At 35.9% G+C, this 16,936-nt stretch overlaps 2 protein-coding genes across 2 annotated transcripts; one reads left to right on the plus strand and one right to left on the minus strand.

The window, feature by feature from the left end:
* Positions 1-780: 780 nt before the first annotated feature.
* On the plus strand, positions 781-12,221 carry LOC110833534 (gamma-butyrobetaine dioxygenase). Its single transcript, XM_022071724.2, has 9 exons — positions 781-946; positions 2,414-2,603; positions 3,093-3,290; positions 4,846-5,048; positions 6,227-6,361; positions 6,695-6,800; positions 7,807-8,009; positions 9,447-9,613; positions 11,337-12,221. The coding sequence occupies exons 2-9, from the start codon at positions 2,421-2,423 to the stop codon at positions 11,510-11,512; spliced, it is 1,371 nt and encodes a 456-aa protein (XP_021927416.2). The 5' UTR covers positions 781-946; positions 2,414-2,420; the 3' UTR covers positions 11,513-12,221.
* A 990-nt stretch (positions 12,222-13,211) lies between these two features.
* On the minus strand, positions 13,212-16,916 carry Alg3 (Alg3, alpha-1,3- mannosyltransferase). The gene has a single exon (XM_022071725.2). It carries the CDS (start codon positions 16,311-16,313, stop codon positions 15,006-15,008), a length of 1,308 nt encoding a protein of 435 aa, XP_021927417.2. The 5' UTR covers positions 16,314-16,916; the 3' UTR covers positions 13,212-15,005.
* Between the last annotated feature and the right edge of the window lie 20 nt (positions 16,917-16,936).

The raw sequence follows: 16,936 nt of genomic DNA on the forward strand, positions 1-16,936 counted from the left end.
TATTTCTGTAGAAAATGTCATAATCCCACATTTAACAGTGCTGATTCTGATTCAATACACTTCTGTGAAAAATTTCATATTCACACTTGTAGACTTAGGTTATTAGTTTATTATTATGCATAATTATGTATGCAGTGTGCACTGTCTTCTTGTCCATTCAGATTATCTGAACAAAAACTGCACATTTTCAGAAATCTATGATCATACAAGACTTAACCTTAAATTCAGATTTTCTTTTTCAAGACAGGCATGCACATATATGGAACACAGACTTGGCAGTGTACTATCACAATATGTTTACAGATACAAGCATTATTTAGGTTTTGCATAACAGGCAGCACTGAAGTAAAAATGTCTGTTCTGAAAGTTTGTTTTAAAATGCACAAGTGTCTAATCATACTGAATCACTGAGATGCAAATTAGTATACTTATAGATGACTACTTCTTCCCCTATTCTGCTATTTCCAAGTTTATAATTTAATTTCAGTCAATCTCTCCATAAATCTCACAGAAACAAATTTAAAAGATGACCAAATGGCAGGAGACTTGAAGCATAAAATATAACACAGACCTTTCTTTAATTCTAATGTTTCCTTCACAGTATATTTCTATTATGGTGAATCTTCTGTCATTTTAAATTGAATGTCAATGTTATACTTGGGCTGTAAACATTTTTGTCATATATGTGTTTCTTGTGCCACTTTTTTTTTCAGTGATATGTTTCACTGACCTTTGTTCTGACAATAAATTGTATGAGATAATGTACCGGACCCTCCAATGTGTGAGCTTTTCAGAAATGTCACGCATGTTATGTTGAGCAATGCCTCCATGATTGTATTCTGTTATAAAATCACATCATTACAAGAGTGACCATCACAAACGTAACATCGTTACTACGAACACACGTCTGCTTCCAGCTTGAGATATAAGAAAAAAGTCTGAGTGGGTATGTTTGGACTATTTTGATACAACAATTTAGTTGCATGGCATATTTAGTTTTGAGATGAAGGTTCATAATTTCTAGTTGTTAAGTTAAACCACACCACGTACTGAGGTTATATCATTTGAGTAAATTATAATTATGAATAGTAAACTTATAAGGCTGAGACAGAAGGGTTTCTGGCATATTGAAAAAGCTATATATGTGTTGAATGCAAAACTGTGGCAGAGAAATCTATAGGGAAGGGCCAATTTTGAGACTAATACAAACATGGAAAATCATAACAAAAAGCAGATGCCATAATGTCACAGACTTTTAACTAGTTAGGTTGATTAGTTGGTGCTTGCCACAAACCTGTTATGCTTGGTTTTGAAGTCATCTGAAGTTATTCATTAGTAGGACCAAAAGTATATCACATTATTTGGAGACAATATTCTCATACCATGAAATTACAATAAAGGTGATAATGTTAATAACTGAGGCCAGTATTTATGATGGAAACTAAAGCTTTCATAATGTGTTAAAAATTCAACACAACAATCCCTACTTAAGCCACCTAATATATTTTTAAACATGAGAGATTCACTGTTACATTGATGAGAACACCAAAAGTGAAAACCTTCTTTTGGAATAACTCCAACACATTCAAGTAAGAACTTTGCTCTAAAAAGTATTTATATCTTTTATAATACAAGGTCAAAGAACATGACTTATCAAGTGCATTTGTGTACATTTATCATAAACAATGATCGGACAGTATTGATGTGTTAGTATGTCAAAACTACATTTCTGCACTACTTTAACAGTGTCCTAAATGTTCTTGTTGATTACCATAGTCTACATAACAGTAAAACTAGTCTCCTCCCACCTTACGCCTTGATCAGCAGAGTAAATTTTGTAAAATTAAAAGTATGCATGGGTGTGGTGAAAAATGAAATTTTAGCTACAAGACATGAAGATTCAGGTGTACATGAGTACATGAAAGGATAATATTAAAACTGTTATTAAAGAAATATAGTATGGATTGATTCACTTAGCTCATGGAAGTGTCCAGTGAAAGATTCTTCTAAACATGGCAATCAGGTCACGTAAAGGAATTTCTTTATGGGATGATGAACTATCAGCTTCTCAAGAAGTATGATCCATGGAATTTGTCAATGATACTCATGCAATCATATTATCAATAATCTTTCATTATAATTAAAGCTTAATTTGTGACAAAAATAACCAGAACAAGTATATCTTAACTTTTATTAAAAGTACTGTGAAACTGGAGTTTTGTCACATTATAATTAAACATATGATTTTATACACGTCAAGATTATGAAAGTAGCGTTTTTCTAAAAGTTCTTATTAGACTGACTATTCTATATAGAACTTCTAATCATTTCCTTTGACAAATTAAGTACTTATTATATATTATAATATCCATATTATTAGTAAGCATTCATTGTAACTGTAATATGTTCTCAGAGCAATCATGCTGAACCTACGTACCCTGGTTCTTGCTACTGCCAAATTTGGAAGTAAGATTCAGAGCCTTAAAGCATGCAGACAACTTCGTTTCTCATCCACCTCCTATCCAACTTCAGTTTTCAGAACTGTTCATAGCTCTGAAGTTAAGCACCAAGGTCCAGTTGCTAAACCCAAGGAAGAGGAAAAGGTATACATATATATAACAGAACATTCATCTTATTTAAGGGAAGAGGTTACTTTGACCTCAGTCTATCTGAACCAAGAAACCACACATAAACAAGATTTCAAGTTCTCATAGTAGCAAGTATGAAGATGACTGTCTTCTGGGTTGTTGCAATGTGTAGTCTGCTAGAAATTTACTGATGTTTCAGAGGTGCTTGCTGTATCCTTTATCAGGGTAATTTTTGCCAAAAATCAAATAAAAGTTTTATGTAGCTTCATATACTAAATTACAGTATGTAACTAGTTTTACTGTAGAGTCATTATATATTAGTAGACTTCTCTATCATAAAATATCAGAGACTGGTGTCAAATTTTGCTATATTAAATATGAATGATTTTGAAACACTACTTCAAAGTTTTAAGCACAGAATTTCAGACAGGTCAGTTTAGGCAGATAGGATACTAGGATATATAACAAAACTCTGATTAAATTGACAACTTAATTTAACAACAGCCAGTGCTGGTAAACGCTATACGAGACGTTGATGGCAGCATGATCACTATTGGAACATCCACTGGAGAACAGCATCAGTATCCCAGTCTGTGGCTGCGAGACAACTGTCAATGTCCCAAATGCTTCAATACGGTCATGCAATCACGAACATTGGACTGGAAGTACTTTGATGTCAACATTAAGCCAACCCATATTATGGTAAGTAAGTTGTTGTGCATTCCAAGAGAGCTAATTCAGGGTCAAAATACAGATAAGTTACTCATATCCATTTCACATAAAGTGACCTGCAGATCAGGATCAGTATATACATATTTAGGTGTGGAAATGGATGGCAGTATCTGTCATTAACAGAATAAAATGTTCCAGTGGCTTTAACTGGCATTATGAATATATTCATAGTTTGTGCATTTATCCAGCAACATTACATATTTACATAAAAAATATTTATCAAACATAGCAGTCAAATAGTTAACATTACTGCTGTCTATTTTGGAGGTGCTGGGTTCAAATCTTGAGCCAGAGACCATTATTCTGGCGTGTTTGTTGTGGTCTTCCTAAGTATCTGCAGGCAAAAACTTGGACATGATTGCTTAAATCTACATACTTTACAATCAATTTATCTAGTCATCTTTTCATTCAACACTATCTAATCTAGGCAAATGGAATCACTGTTATTAAACAAAAGAAGAATAAATAGGAAATTTTACTCAAATATCGTTGTCTTGAATGCAAATAATAAGTAATTCATGTCACCCAGCAATTCATTTGTGGAGTCAACCAGCATATAGGAGAATCAAGTTGAGCCTTTAGAAAGAACAACCTCAGAAGCTACACAAATTTAAATAGAAAATTTTTGTATAATTTATGTAAATGCAGTTAATGAGGGAAGCACTTCATTTTCTCAGTTTATTGAAACTAGGGAGTACTTTATAACTAAAAAAAATATTATTTACAGCAGGATCTTCTATAAGGTACCCAAGAGCAGCACGTAACCTACATGAAGTTAGTTTAACTAATGGCATGACTATTTCTATTATAAAGGCTAAATGTATGGCAATAAAAGGTAGAGAAACAAATATATATAAGTAAATGAAAATAATTAATAACATGCAGTCATCTTATATTGTAAGGTACAGTCCTTCAGAATTTGTCCAGTGAAACTGAAAATTCATCCAGTAGATGGCTAATATGACTGGATGTGTGTGATTGTTCTGTTGACGTCACCCATCGTCTAAATGTTCTTTAATTAAACAACATTTTGGAAGTTGGTTCTAATTCAGTCTTGAGATACCTAGTGGAAGGACAAAATTCTGCTCTTTTGCACCCCTAGGTTAAGCTAGTTTCAACAGTGCAGCAAGGTCAAAGAAGATGGAAGTAGAACCAACTTCTGAAACATAATGGTTTTTAATAAAAAACACTTAGACAATTGTCAAGTCTAACAGAATTATTATACACATTGTCTCACACCATCATCAGAAACTTTTAAATTCTCTTACCATGACTGGGTTCTGTATCTTTCCATGATGTTACAGCCCTGAATGACAACTCCCATCCCAATGTAAACTATTTAACTCTTTATGTTTCCTTGTTAAAAAGATATCTGGTACTCTTACACACATGAAGTAGAAACTAAACACTGCACAAATCATCTAGTCACTGGTACTCCATAAAGAAGTCAAGAAAAATTTATTCATATTACATTTATATGTAAGAATAAATATAGTTCTAAATTATCATCTATGTTTATATGTAGGCAGAAGATAACCAACTGAAACTGGTGTGGAGTGATGATCATGAGAGTGACTATGACTTTAACTGGCTTCTGGAACGAAGTTTTGCAGAAAATGTGCGGAAAGACTGGTTGAAGCAGCACTATCCTATGATGAGGATTTCCTGGGACACTGCTAACTTCAACAAAATCCTCAATAAGTATAACTTCCACGATGTTCTCAACAGGTGAGTCCATAGTCAAACCATTGTCCAAGACTGTAGTATCTTGTTTAAAGTTCAAGGTTATTTCAAGGTCATTATAAGGACATGTGAATTCTTGCCAAACAGTAGGCCTGGAAGAGGCAAAGTTCGTGTGAATGTCTGATCATTGATAGCTCAAGTTAATTCCAAGGTCATGCCAAAGTCAGTCCAACGCCGTGCTTAAGACATCTGAAATTTCAAAGTCATTTCAAGATTTTAATTTATGCCGAAAAGCAGGCATGGTTAAGTCCAAGGTTATGTCAAGGTCATACCAAGGTCAAAGAAATTCATAAAAAAAACAGTTCAAAATCACGTCAATCAAATTGAAGGTCACAACATGTAAAGAAAGTGTTTAGGCAGAGCTGCATTAACTAACTAACTAACTATATGGCTTACCGAACCCGAAGGTTCATCACCGGCTTAACCAAAGCCCTCCACTGGACCCTGTCCTGGGCCAACAAAATCCAGTCTCCTTCAACTCCTATCTCCCATAGATACCGCCTGACATCTATGTCATCTCCCCAGCGGTCTCTTCCCCTCAGGCTTCCCAACAAATACCTGGTGCACACCTCTTGTCCCATCCACGCGTGCTACATGCCCTGCCCATCTCATTCTACTCAACTTAATCACCCTGACAATACTGGGGGAGGAGTATAAATTTTTAAATTTGTCATTACATTTGGTTAAGTTGGGTTAGGTTAGGTCAAGTTACATTGGGATTGGGTAGATTAGGTCAGATTGGGTTGGGTTAGCTCATCTCAAGATATGCCAAGTTACCTCCCACAACATCCCTGAAGACAGCCATAACATGAAATATGACAAAAGGATAAATGAGATTTCACGTTCTCATGGTAACGAGTATGAAGATATTTATTCTATTAGGATGAGCCCTTCTTTCAGTGACTGAGCATGTTAAGTCAGCAGAAGCAAGCCTGGCTTGTGTTCATGAGGTTCACCGAACCTTTGCTGGCGAGCTGGATATCTTGAGGGTTTTCATGGTTTCCCTTCAGTCCCTGAGAAAATTATGGAATAGTATATTAAAATACAATTTAAAATCAGTTAGCTATTGTTTCTGAAGTTCTCTACAAAAATTCTTTCACTAATTGGTACAAGTGAGAAAAAGATTTTATAGAAAGCTTATATGACACTACTATATATTTCAGTGAAACAACTTTACTAGACTTGCTGGAAAGTGTTGCAACATACGGAATTGCTGTTATTGACAATGCACCACCACAGGAAGATCAACTGAGAAAAATTGCTAACAAAGTCGGCTTCATCAAACGAACTCATTATGGGTGAGCAACTTATTTAAGCAAGTGAATAACAAGAATATAAAAAATGCATGCTTCTAGCATGGTATGTGATCCTTTCTTCTAACCATCATATTTCAGAAGTTGAACCCCTAAGTACCTCAGCACCAGGCATAGGGAATACACCGACTGCCCAATTTTCTTGGTATAATTCTTTTCTGCAGCATTACAGTACAGCAAATGTAAGAGAGTATTTTCCAAGGAACCCACTTTGGAACTTACCAATGAATAATTACACGAACACAAACCAAAATATAACAGATACAAATATTAATTGGTCAACAGCCCTAGTTAGTATTTGTGTTACGCTATTCACAGAGAGGAGTACATGGTGAAGCATCAGCCAGACACCAACAACCTGGCCTACACACCAGGAAACCTTCAAATGCACACTGACATGCCATATTATCACCACAAGCCAGGTGTAAGTAATAACAAAGCTGTACCACAAACACATTCTTGAGAGATTAAAAGCATGGGACATCTATATTTTCTAAATGTAAAAATAAAAGGACAGGATATGAGAGGATGATATCAGAATAATCTTCATTGTTGGGTTTTTAGATCGTGTCCATCGTTTGACATGAAACACACGTTTCGAGGACTGAATGTCCTCATCTTCAGGTGTAGTGAAGGGGGCACCCACTCTGTAGCATACATGAAAATATGCTATTCCCAATCACTGAACAACCTAGGTCAGCACCTGAGATCAGGTTATACCATGGGAGATAATAATAAGATTAACAATAAGAATTATAACAAGACATATGACTGGGTTAGCTCATTCTAACAGACCCCAACAGAGTAGGTGCCGCCTTCACTACCAGTCCTTGAAACACTGTTATAATCCAGACTGTATTACACCATCGTCAGAACCCTTCATAATCGATATTAGAACAATTTGGCAAACTGATATGAAAAGAGAGAATATTGTAAGAGGAAATCAAATTGCTTTCTGCATTGAATGTGAGGCTAAGCACAGTTTTACTGATGTAATCAGTTTAGGATACATACTTTCAAACTTCAGACATTTTGGAAGCAAAAGGGATGTTTCATAATCTTCAAACCCAATACAGGTGAAGATTTGCATTTCCAAATAAAGTGACACCAGAATAATCACATTTGATACGTTTGTTATAAAGGGAAATGTAACTGGTTCCATAAATCAAATTTTATGTGACAGTAACTGAGACAAAACACCGTGGAAACAGACGAGTGGCATATACAGTTAACATTTAAACCATAACAGTACATTAATTTAACACTTCAGGACTAGAGTGGACTGGCTCTCAGTAGAAATTTATAGTGAAAAACTGATATATAATTTGTCAGAAAATTTAAGTGATTTAACCTCTATGGCAAGGATGAAGGAAGTAACTTTGAGGTGACAGCATCAATAAAAATCTATGAAACACGTGTAATGTTCACAGATCAACATGCTGCACTGCCTCGTGCAGACAGAAGCTATTGGTGGTGACAACCAAGTTACAGATGCCCTGCACATAACTAAAAAGCTGAAGGAGGAGAAGCCTGAAGTTTACAGAGTGCTCACAGAAACTCCAGTTGACTGGTATGATATAGGGCAGGAGGGTGGATACACATTCCACAGCCTGTATAGGTCACCTGTCATACTGTAAGTACCTTTACCGGCTAGACAAACATTTTACTAGATCTTGCATACTGGTAGTTATATAAAATCATGCATACAGACAAAAACTGTTTACACTTTGAAAAGACACTTAGTGCCAAATGTGTTTCGACCTCAAGAGGTCATCATCAGTGGCAAACAAATTAATTCATATTAAATCATACAATTCTTAAGACGGTGGTTTGTTATAAAGCATAAAAGGTCGCACTTTATAAAACATACTTTATGCAGTAACATACTGGACGTTAATTGCACAGGAGTTGGTGTATTTTCTAAATTGAGCTACTTATCATTTTGTCCACTGCCCTAAATTGAGGTTTCCGTTGTTGGTCTATCTGTGTTTGTGAACTTCAACGTTGCGTGGGTATTACCCATGAAACGTTACCCACGCAACGTTGAAGTTCACAGGAAAAGTTGTCTTTTCAAAGTGTAAACAGTTTTTGTTTGTATGCATCATTTTATATAACTACCAGTACACATGGTTCCTTTTGTTGTAACAGAATGAACACACCTGTTTTCAAAAATTATTTTGTTAAAACAGACAGAAAATAAAGAGCCATTAACAGCCCTTCTTAACAAAGTGGTAAGAAAACAGCATTGCCTGCCCATGTCCTCATGGCTTTCCTAAATTGCCGAACTTTAAAAACTGACACATATTAATCCTTATTTATTTCACAGAATATTTTTAGCAAAATGCTAAAGATCAGAGATAAAGAAAGAAAACTGCAACAACAGTCAGCAATGCAGGATTTGAGGTTTTCACAGCAGTGAATCTGAAGATGGCTGTCTTCTGCGTTGTTGTGCCATGCAGTCTGGTAAAAGTTTACAGACGTTTCTGAGGTCCTTGCTGCCTCCATCATCAGTAACATGATGAGTAAGCGAGTAGAAATGGTTAGTTATAGTTCTTTGACTGTCAGTATCCTATAACTGTAACTGTTTCCACTTGTGTGGCTTACTCATTACCCTGATGATGGAGGCAGCAAGGACCTTTGAAACGTCGGTAAACTTCTACCACACTACATGGCACCACAACCCAGAAGACAGCCATCTTCAACTTACATGCAGATGACAAACTCAAGTACAAAATTTCACCAATTATCAGCACTTTTGATTCCAGTGGTTCATATACTACTTCATGTTGTTTCACATTAAAGATATCCTGATAATTAACAATAGTTTTTATCTCTTATAGTGACAGAAGGTATAAATTTAAAAATGATAATAAAAGTTACTATGCAAGTGCAAAAATTGCCTTTTGAAGTTAAAAAGGGGCACCATTAGTAAATGATCCTGTAATTTGTTTATTATAACTTATGTTTTATGTTTCAGCTGCCATTCCTTGCCAACTTAAAACATCCATCCTCTTCAGGTATATTAATTCGCCAGAGTTAACATGAAGTTAATAGTACTTGCATGTTACAGCACCGACTCCAATGGAGAATTTTTACGTATTGACTACAGCCAGCAGCAGCGAGACACACACTTTACTGTGCCTCTTGATCAGGTCATTCCCTGGTATGAAGCACATGCAGCATTTACTGAGGAAATTTATAAACCTGAGAATACAGTTTACTTCAAACTCAAAGAAGGTATGTCTCTCAATCACAAATAAAGTAAAGTAAAGTTTGTCCCACTATACGCCATGTAGGCGTTTGGGGTGAGTGGAGGTATAGCTCCTCTCTTCCTTGACCCCGGCACTAGATGGGGGTGATTGGTCAGCATCACGCCCCGGCCGGCTTTACCCCCGGGAAAGGACCCCGGTACCCATTGTAGAGGAGGCTGGGTGGGCCCCAGAGCCGGTCTGGACGCAGAGGCTAGAGGAAAAATCCTCTGCCCCCGTCGGGGATCGAACCCCGGTCGTCCAGCCCGTAGCTAGTCACTATACTGACTGAGCTATCCCGGACAAATACAAACACATAAGTAAAGATTGTGAATTCATAACAATAAAGCTAAATTTAAATCCGAGCATGCTACAACACAACAAAATAAATTAAATAGCGCAAGGATATTTTATTCGATTTATATATGTTGCAAAGAAACTTGTTGGTAATAAGTATATAATATTCTTTTAGATTCATTATCCTCTGGATTTTTGTAGCTTTCCTCATCTCCCCTTACAAACAGTGAGTTAGTACCTTACAATAAAACCTAATAATTTCTTCAACATCATTCAATGACATTAATAAAGTCTTATTAACAGAGAAAGCAAAGAAGGCTCAAACTGAACCTTGATATTAACTAGAAAGACAATTTAGAACCAGACTGTAAAGAAGGAATGCTCAGGTGAAGCACAAACTGCAAGGTGCAGTTATTATACCACATTGGCTAAGTTTGTCAAATTCACAACTCAAGAGGAATAGATGTGAACATGGAATAACTAAATACATGGGCATAACATACAACTAAAATCTGGATAAAATCACTAACAAATCATTTGCCAATGTTTCAAAATGTAGATATCTGGAAAAAATAAAAGACAAAAATTAGATTTATGTTAAAATTAAAATTTATACATAATATATATATATATATATATATATAAATAAGCAGATTTTATCAGTTTTTCTGTATTGTGATCTCTAACGTTGAGGGAAGTACTCAAATTGTAAATGTTGAAAACAATGATCAAGAAAATATTTGGATCTAAGAGAAAGAAAGGTATGCTACATATAAGGGCCTTCACAATTTACACATATTACCTACTATTAAGGTAATAGAATCAATTTGGTTAAAATGTAATGGACACATAGTTTGGATGTGGGAAATGAGAAATATGTACAGAATATTGTTGGAGAATCTCTAAGTATTATAATAGATCTTGAAATAAGTTCAGAGAATGAATGGGAAGTTAAAACTGGCTCAGGATTATGTCTAATGTCAGGCTTTGTAGTATTATCAGTGCTAAACCCTCATGTTTTACTACCAGAGAGTAAGTTTTAATTTGTTATAATGACTGATTAAAACTGTGTTAGCACTTTGCTAATATCAAAGTCTGCCACTATTTAATATTTATGCTTTTATATTTGTATCACATTCTTATACAGAATGTCTAGAAAGTAATTTATATGGTTATGTGCCTGAAGATACAGCTGGCCTCACTTTGACAAAAATTTGAGTACTCATCAACAAACCATGGTCTATTGTGAAATTCTGTGGTATTCTAAACTAAACTAAATAGCACTTTCCAGAAGCCATGTTTTTTGGTTAATTATTTCAAACCAGTTGGTAGTATTGCTAAAAACAGCAATAACAAAGCTATATAATAAACAGTACCACACATTCTCAGCAATTCTATTTACTTCTTTGTTGCAGGTGAGATTCTTATGTTTGACAACGTACGACTTTTACATGGACGTAAGGGCTATGATGACAAGCCAAACAACACAAGGCATCTAGTGGGGAGTTACCTGGACTGGGATCTGGCTTATTCACGCATAAGAGTCCTTCGCAAGAAGTTGAGAGGGCACACACTTTCAAATCAACCCTGAACATCTGTACAGAAATTATTGTAAAATATATGGATTATAGAAGGAAACAAAAGTTTAGCATTCATTGTGTGACTGACTGTCATATATTATGGTGTTTTACTGTGTAGACATTTTATAAAATATAATTAGATTTGTGAAGTTTCTGTGTTATATATTACTATAAGCTGATAAAATACTATTAAGTATGTGGCACCATGTCTTCTTTGAAATAAATTCCCTGCCAATTTTGTAATGTTTCTTGCAAGGTATATGCATTAGGTTGTATAGAATGTTTTCTAGAGAACTGTGTCTTAAAATAACATTTAAAAAACGTTACTATCGCATAAAAATATGTAACTAATGATACTATCTCATAAAAGGTCATATAAATATGTTACCTGTTCATACACTTAAACATATTATTTACTTTATACTACATATTCAAGTGTTTCTGATGTTTTTGAAAACTTTTAAAACAGCTTCAACAAACATTTGAAACTTCTTCAAAAATAAGATTATTTCTTGTAATGTTTGTAAATGTTAGAATATTCCATAAGTTTCATACTAGGATTACACAGATTACAATTTATTACCATTTTATTAGTTAACTACAGTCTTAAAACCTGTGCCATCATCAGTTTGGACATTGGTAATGACTTATACAGCCAACAGTTCTGATTCTTTCTGACTGTAAACACATGAAAGTTTAATAAAGATATATGAACTTCTATACTTTTTCTTCATACTGATGCCTTGTGTTCTGATGAAATATTAAAAACAGTTACGAATTTATGACTATATTGCTACTTTTTTTTTTTGTAAGTCCTGTTTGCTGTAAATAAATTATTACAAAACAATTTCCATATCAGTTACATGTCTGTAACAACTATTTGACATTATTGCTTGCACAAGAGAATACTTCCCTGATGTATAACACAAAAACTGAGCAGTTACTACACTCAATCACTATGGCTGCATATACTCTGGTTTTAGCCACAGTGCTGTCAACATTACCTAGCAGTCCAAACACCTGAAATGACCATGACAGTGCTGCTCTGAAGGAATGCACTGGGCTAATTTACTGCTCGCAATGATATAATGCCAACTCCACAGAAACATACAGGAAATTGGATTTTTTAAATATAACCAGTACTATGATTAGAGGCAAACGGACAATGTGGCAAATGTGGTAGCTAAGCCCCTCTGGTTTTCTAAACAGCAAAGTTCCCCTATTGGACTACAGACTTTTCTACAAACATTATAACTGTACCTTTTAGTAACACTGGCAGTTAATTTAGGATTTTAGGTTCTCATGGCAGTGAGTATAAAGATCGCTGTCTTCTGGGTTGTAGTGCCGTGTACGACCTCTGAAATGGTAAACCTCTACCAGACTATGTGGCACTACAAACCAAAAAACAAACAACTAATTTGATTAGTACATAATAAATCCACACCTATATTAAATAATTATTTCATTAATATTCTTCTAGTTCTCTGTGATAAGCATGCTTCCATAATCACTAATAGCTTCTTTCACCCACCCTCCTATCTACCAGCCCAACTTCCTCTCTAGGATGATGATAATGAATTACAAGGAATTGGAAAAGGCCAACCTAGCATAATTCAAGGTATCATCATGACATCTACTACAATAGAGTGAGGAGCACACAGAAGTGGACAAAACAGATATTCCTCATAGCAAATCAAAACAGAAACCATGTTAAGAAACAAATTTAACATCTTTATCTATCTGAAAACATTTAGGTGCATTACACATCAAACATCTATTCTATTCCATTCTATACAACTCAATCAGTACCCAAAAGAAATGGCTAAAAAATGTACTGTTCATTTATAGTATCACTAACAATACCAGATTTCTAGATATTTATATGAGAAGAAGTTACAATAGAAAACATATGAGCCAGTCAATAAAAAAGTTGAAGTTACAACTCTTGGACAAACAAACATGTATACGTCTAGACCTGGAGTTCAATTTCTTAAAAGTTGTCACTGATGCTGCTAAAACTCCCTTATTAAAGAGGCAATCCTTGTTACAGTAAAATGTGTTGATAAATTTGTTAAGGAGGATAAAAAATCATTCCCATAACTCTGATAAACTGAATGTGAGAGACAGCCACTCCAAAGTACGAGGCGCGTCCACAAAGTAAGTTTCCCACTCGTCCCACAGCTAGCAAACCTTATAATGCGCGAAGCGACTGTGCGTACGTGATAGAGCAATGACGTAGCATGGCGCATGCACTAACGGCACTTCCCGCGTTCTCACAGTAGCATCGTTGCAGCTGTTGAAGATGGAGGTTCTTATTTCAGCTCCCGCCGACTGTGAAGTGCGGTCAGTGATAACGCTAGGCCGCACACGGCTCGACGGACAGCAAGTCTCCTGCAGGAGTTCAGCTGGGAGGTGTTTAATCATTCACCCTACAGCCCGGACCTCGCTCCCAGTGATTTCCATCTTTTCCTACACCTCAAGAAATTCCTGTCCGGTCAGCGTCAGCGTTTTGAGAATCACAGAGAGGCGGAGATGGTTGTCACACAGTGGTTCCAATCCCAGGCGGCAGACTTCTACGACACAGGTATTAAAAGTTGGTCCCACGGTATGACAAATGTCTCAATTCCGGTGGCGAATATGTTGAAAAATAGCTGGACACTTGCTGTATCTGTTGCAATAAATATTTCCATGAAATTGTGTTTTGTTTCTGTAAACGGCCCCAGGGAAACTTACTTTGTGGACGAGCCTCGTACATTACATGCATTGTAGTTCAAATGTGTAAACCAGACGAATCCCAAAGCAGTGGACAAAAATCCACAATAAACTATGGTGCATTCATCTAGATACACTGTAATGTTAAAATAAAAAAGGTGAAAAATTTCTGAAATAGGAGCTCTACTATCCCTATAGACGTAACATGGGTACATCATCTTGTCACCAACTGCAAAAACCAAAAATGTCAAAACTAAAATATTTGGTGGCAAGATAATAGTGTCCATGTTTCTGGACTGACTATCTAACTGTTAGGTTGTTTAACAATGGTTTTCCACTGCACTGTCCACACAGCATCAAAGTAAACTAGAAGATAAACATGAATGGTAAGTCAAGATTTGTAATGAGGCAGTCATGGTCTATTTCATGGCACTATTACAGCACCTACCTGAAGTGAATGTGGAAAGGCATAAAAAAACCTGTTATGATATCTGATAACTTAGCTGAGATTTTAAGTGTCTACCACTTACACAAGACTACATTACTGCTATACACACCTGCTTGGAGGAAATTTTCTTTTTCCTCTGTGCTTTTCAAAAATATTTGAGCATTTTGTAATCTTCTTATTGCTGCTTAAACAAGTAAAACTGATTTGCATTTGTTATCATAGAAACACCATGTTACCTACTTATTAACACGCCAAGTTTAATGTAACTTTTGAATATAAAGTGTATGGGCTAAAGTATAGAAGTGTGTGTGAGTACACTTTCACCCAAATATGTCACTTACTTCTTATTCTACTTTCAAATTTGGCCTGTTTCTAGCAATTCCTAACAAAATTATGATGTGGCACAAATGCAATGTCAAACTGCTCAGGGATGTAGATGGAAAAGTGTTCCAACACATTTCAATGATACCAAGGATGCAAAGTCTGCCAATACTTGTAAAGCGAGTACACCAAAGAAGATATGGGAGGCTATGGTAATACCAGACATAGAACTGGTAATGCAGTGACCTACTGCAGGCTATGCCAATCAGATTGGCAGTAAAAAGTGGCAGTAAGAATAATTGTGATGCTGTGTCCATGTTCAACTTTTCTGTGCAGTCTGATAACTGTCTCCTAACCTTCTTCTGAATGCTAATGAGTGTCGCATAACTTCTTAGGTATATCAGTGCAGAACTATAGAAAAACAAAAGTAATGTCATGTGCAAAGCAAGGAGGCCTATATGGAAGTATGAGTTTGTGAAAATGTCCTCTGACAGAAACCTCCAATTCACTGTCCACTCATATAGAAACACACGGCCAAGGTTGAAAGCACCATGAATATAAGCCATGGGATTGGTCAGGATGAATGGAATTCCAAGCAGAACCTGAACTGATGCACATATTGTCAACTGTATCAATGTACCTTTTAAACCAAGGCAAGTTAAATATGTCAACAAAATGGCAGGTGCAAACAGGAGAATATTCATTTTCACTGATACTGCCATACTGTATAACAAACTTGCCAGGCTCCATTTAGAATTTAGGAAGAGATTGACTGAGGCATAAAATAGCACCATGGCCACAGGATCATTGAATAGTCGTAGCACAAATATAGAATGGATGCGATACGAAGAACAGCAAGTCAGAACTAAAACATAAGGAGGCACTTTCTTGCTCTTCATGTAAATTCTGAACACCAAATAAAGAAGGGCAATGTATAGAAAGGCAAATATGTACTGTGCACGTCTGATATTTTGTCCATGATTTGTGACGTAGTACAGCGCAGCATAAATATATATAAAGCCCGCTGGATAAACAAGTGGTCCTGTGTCACCCTTCAGATACGTGTAGTCGAAAGTTCCATTCAAAACGCCCTCCACTTCTTGCATATAGGCCACCCAATCTATTTCTGTATATTTCACATGCTGAATCACAATAATATTAACTACAATTTCTGCCAGTAAAAGACAACATACCACAAAACTCATATTATTGGGATTAAATACCAGTGAAAACAAAAACTGTTTTGAAAAGTATTTGTTGTAATACATCTTCATTAATTTCAGAACATTTCTTTTACTAAACCGTTCACTTGCCCTCGTGTAGGGAGACATGTTTGACACAGACTATCGAGACGTAAGTTAATCTACTCCGTGGCAGCATCACAATCCTGCCATCTGTATCCCAAACTTATGCTTCAGAAGTTTAGTCGATAAAGAGATCACCTCCAATACCACTCAAATATATAGTCAATTATGTCAGTGACTGAACAGACTGCAGCTGCAGCAATAAAACATGACTAACATAATCATTACGTCCTTCCCCTCCACTCTCATCTTCTGCATTCTCTCCCTCATCCCATTTTTCTCTAACAGTACTGATGTTTGCAATTGATGCAGATTCTAAAAAGGTTCACATGCATTACTTTGCAGGACTGGTTGGTGAAATTTCTGGTTCTCATATGAAGATTGCTGTCTTCTGGGTTGCTGTGCTGTGTAGCCTCATAGAGGTTTACTGATGTTTCAGAAGTGCTTGTTGTCTCCATCACCCAGTGATGGAGGCAGAGGAGAACAGATATGAAAACAATGCACTACACACGGAATTACATGTAGGATTAAATACATTGTAAAGTGAAAGTAAAGCTATCCTGCTACCCATGGTAGAGGCTTTCATGAGGAGAGGAGGCATAGCTCCTACTCATTCTTGATGTTGAGACTAGAAGGAGGTTAGTGGTCAG

This window comes from Zootermopsis nevadensis, unplaced genomic scaffold (genome assembly GCF_977971745.1).
Source record: "Zootermopsis nevadensis isolate Lab colony 2312 unplaced genomic scaffold, Znev_1.0 Znev_ptg000025l, whole genome shotgun sequence".
Lineage (NCBI taxonomy): Eukaryota > Metazoa > Arthropoda > Insecta > Blattodea > Termopsidae > Zootermopsis > Zootermopsis nevadensis.

Coding starts and splice junctions, on each gene's coding strand:
- Alg3 (XM_022071725.2), bottom strand. CDS start 16,313: ATGTCTCCCTACACGAGGGCAAGTGAACGGTTTAGTAAAAGAAATGTT.
- LOC110833534 (XM_022071724.2), top strand. CDS start 2,421: ATGCTGAACCTACGTACCCTGGTTCTTGCTACTGCCAAATTTGGAAGT. Junction 6,362..6,694: donor ATCAAACGAACTCATTATGG/GTGAGCAACTTA, acceptor CGCTATTCACAG/AGAGGAGTACATGGTGAAGC. Junction 6,801..7,806: donor ATTATCACCACAAGCCAGGT/GTAAGTAATAAC, acceptor TAATGTTCACAG/ATCAACATGCTGCACTGCCT.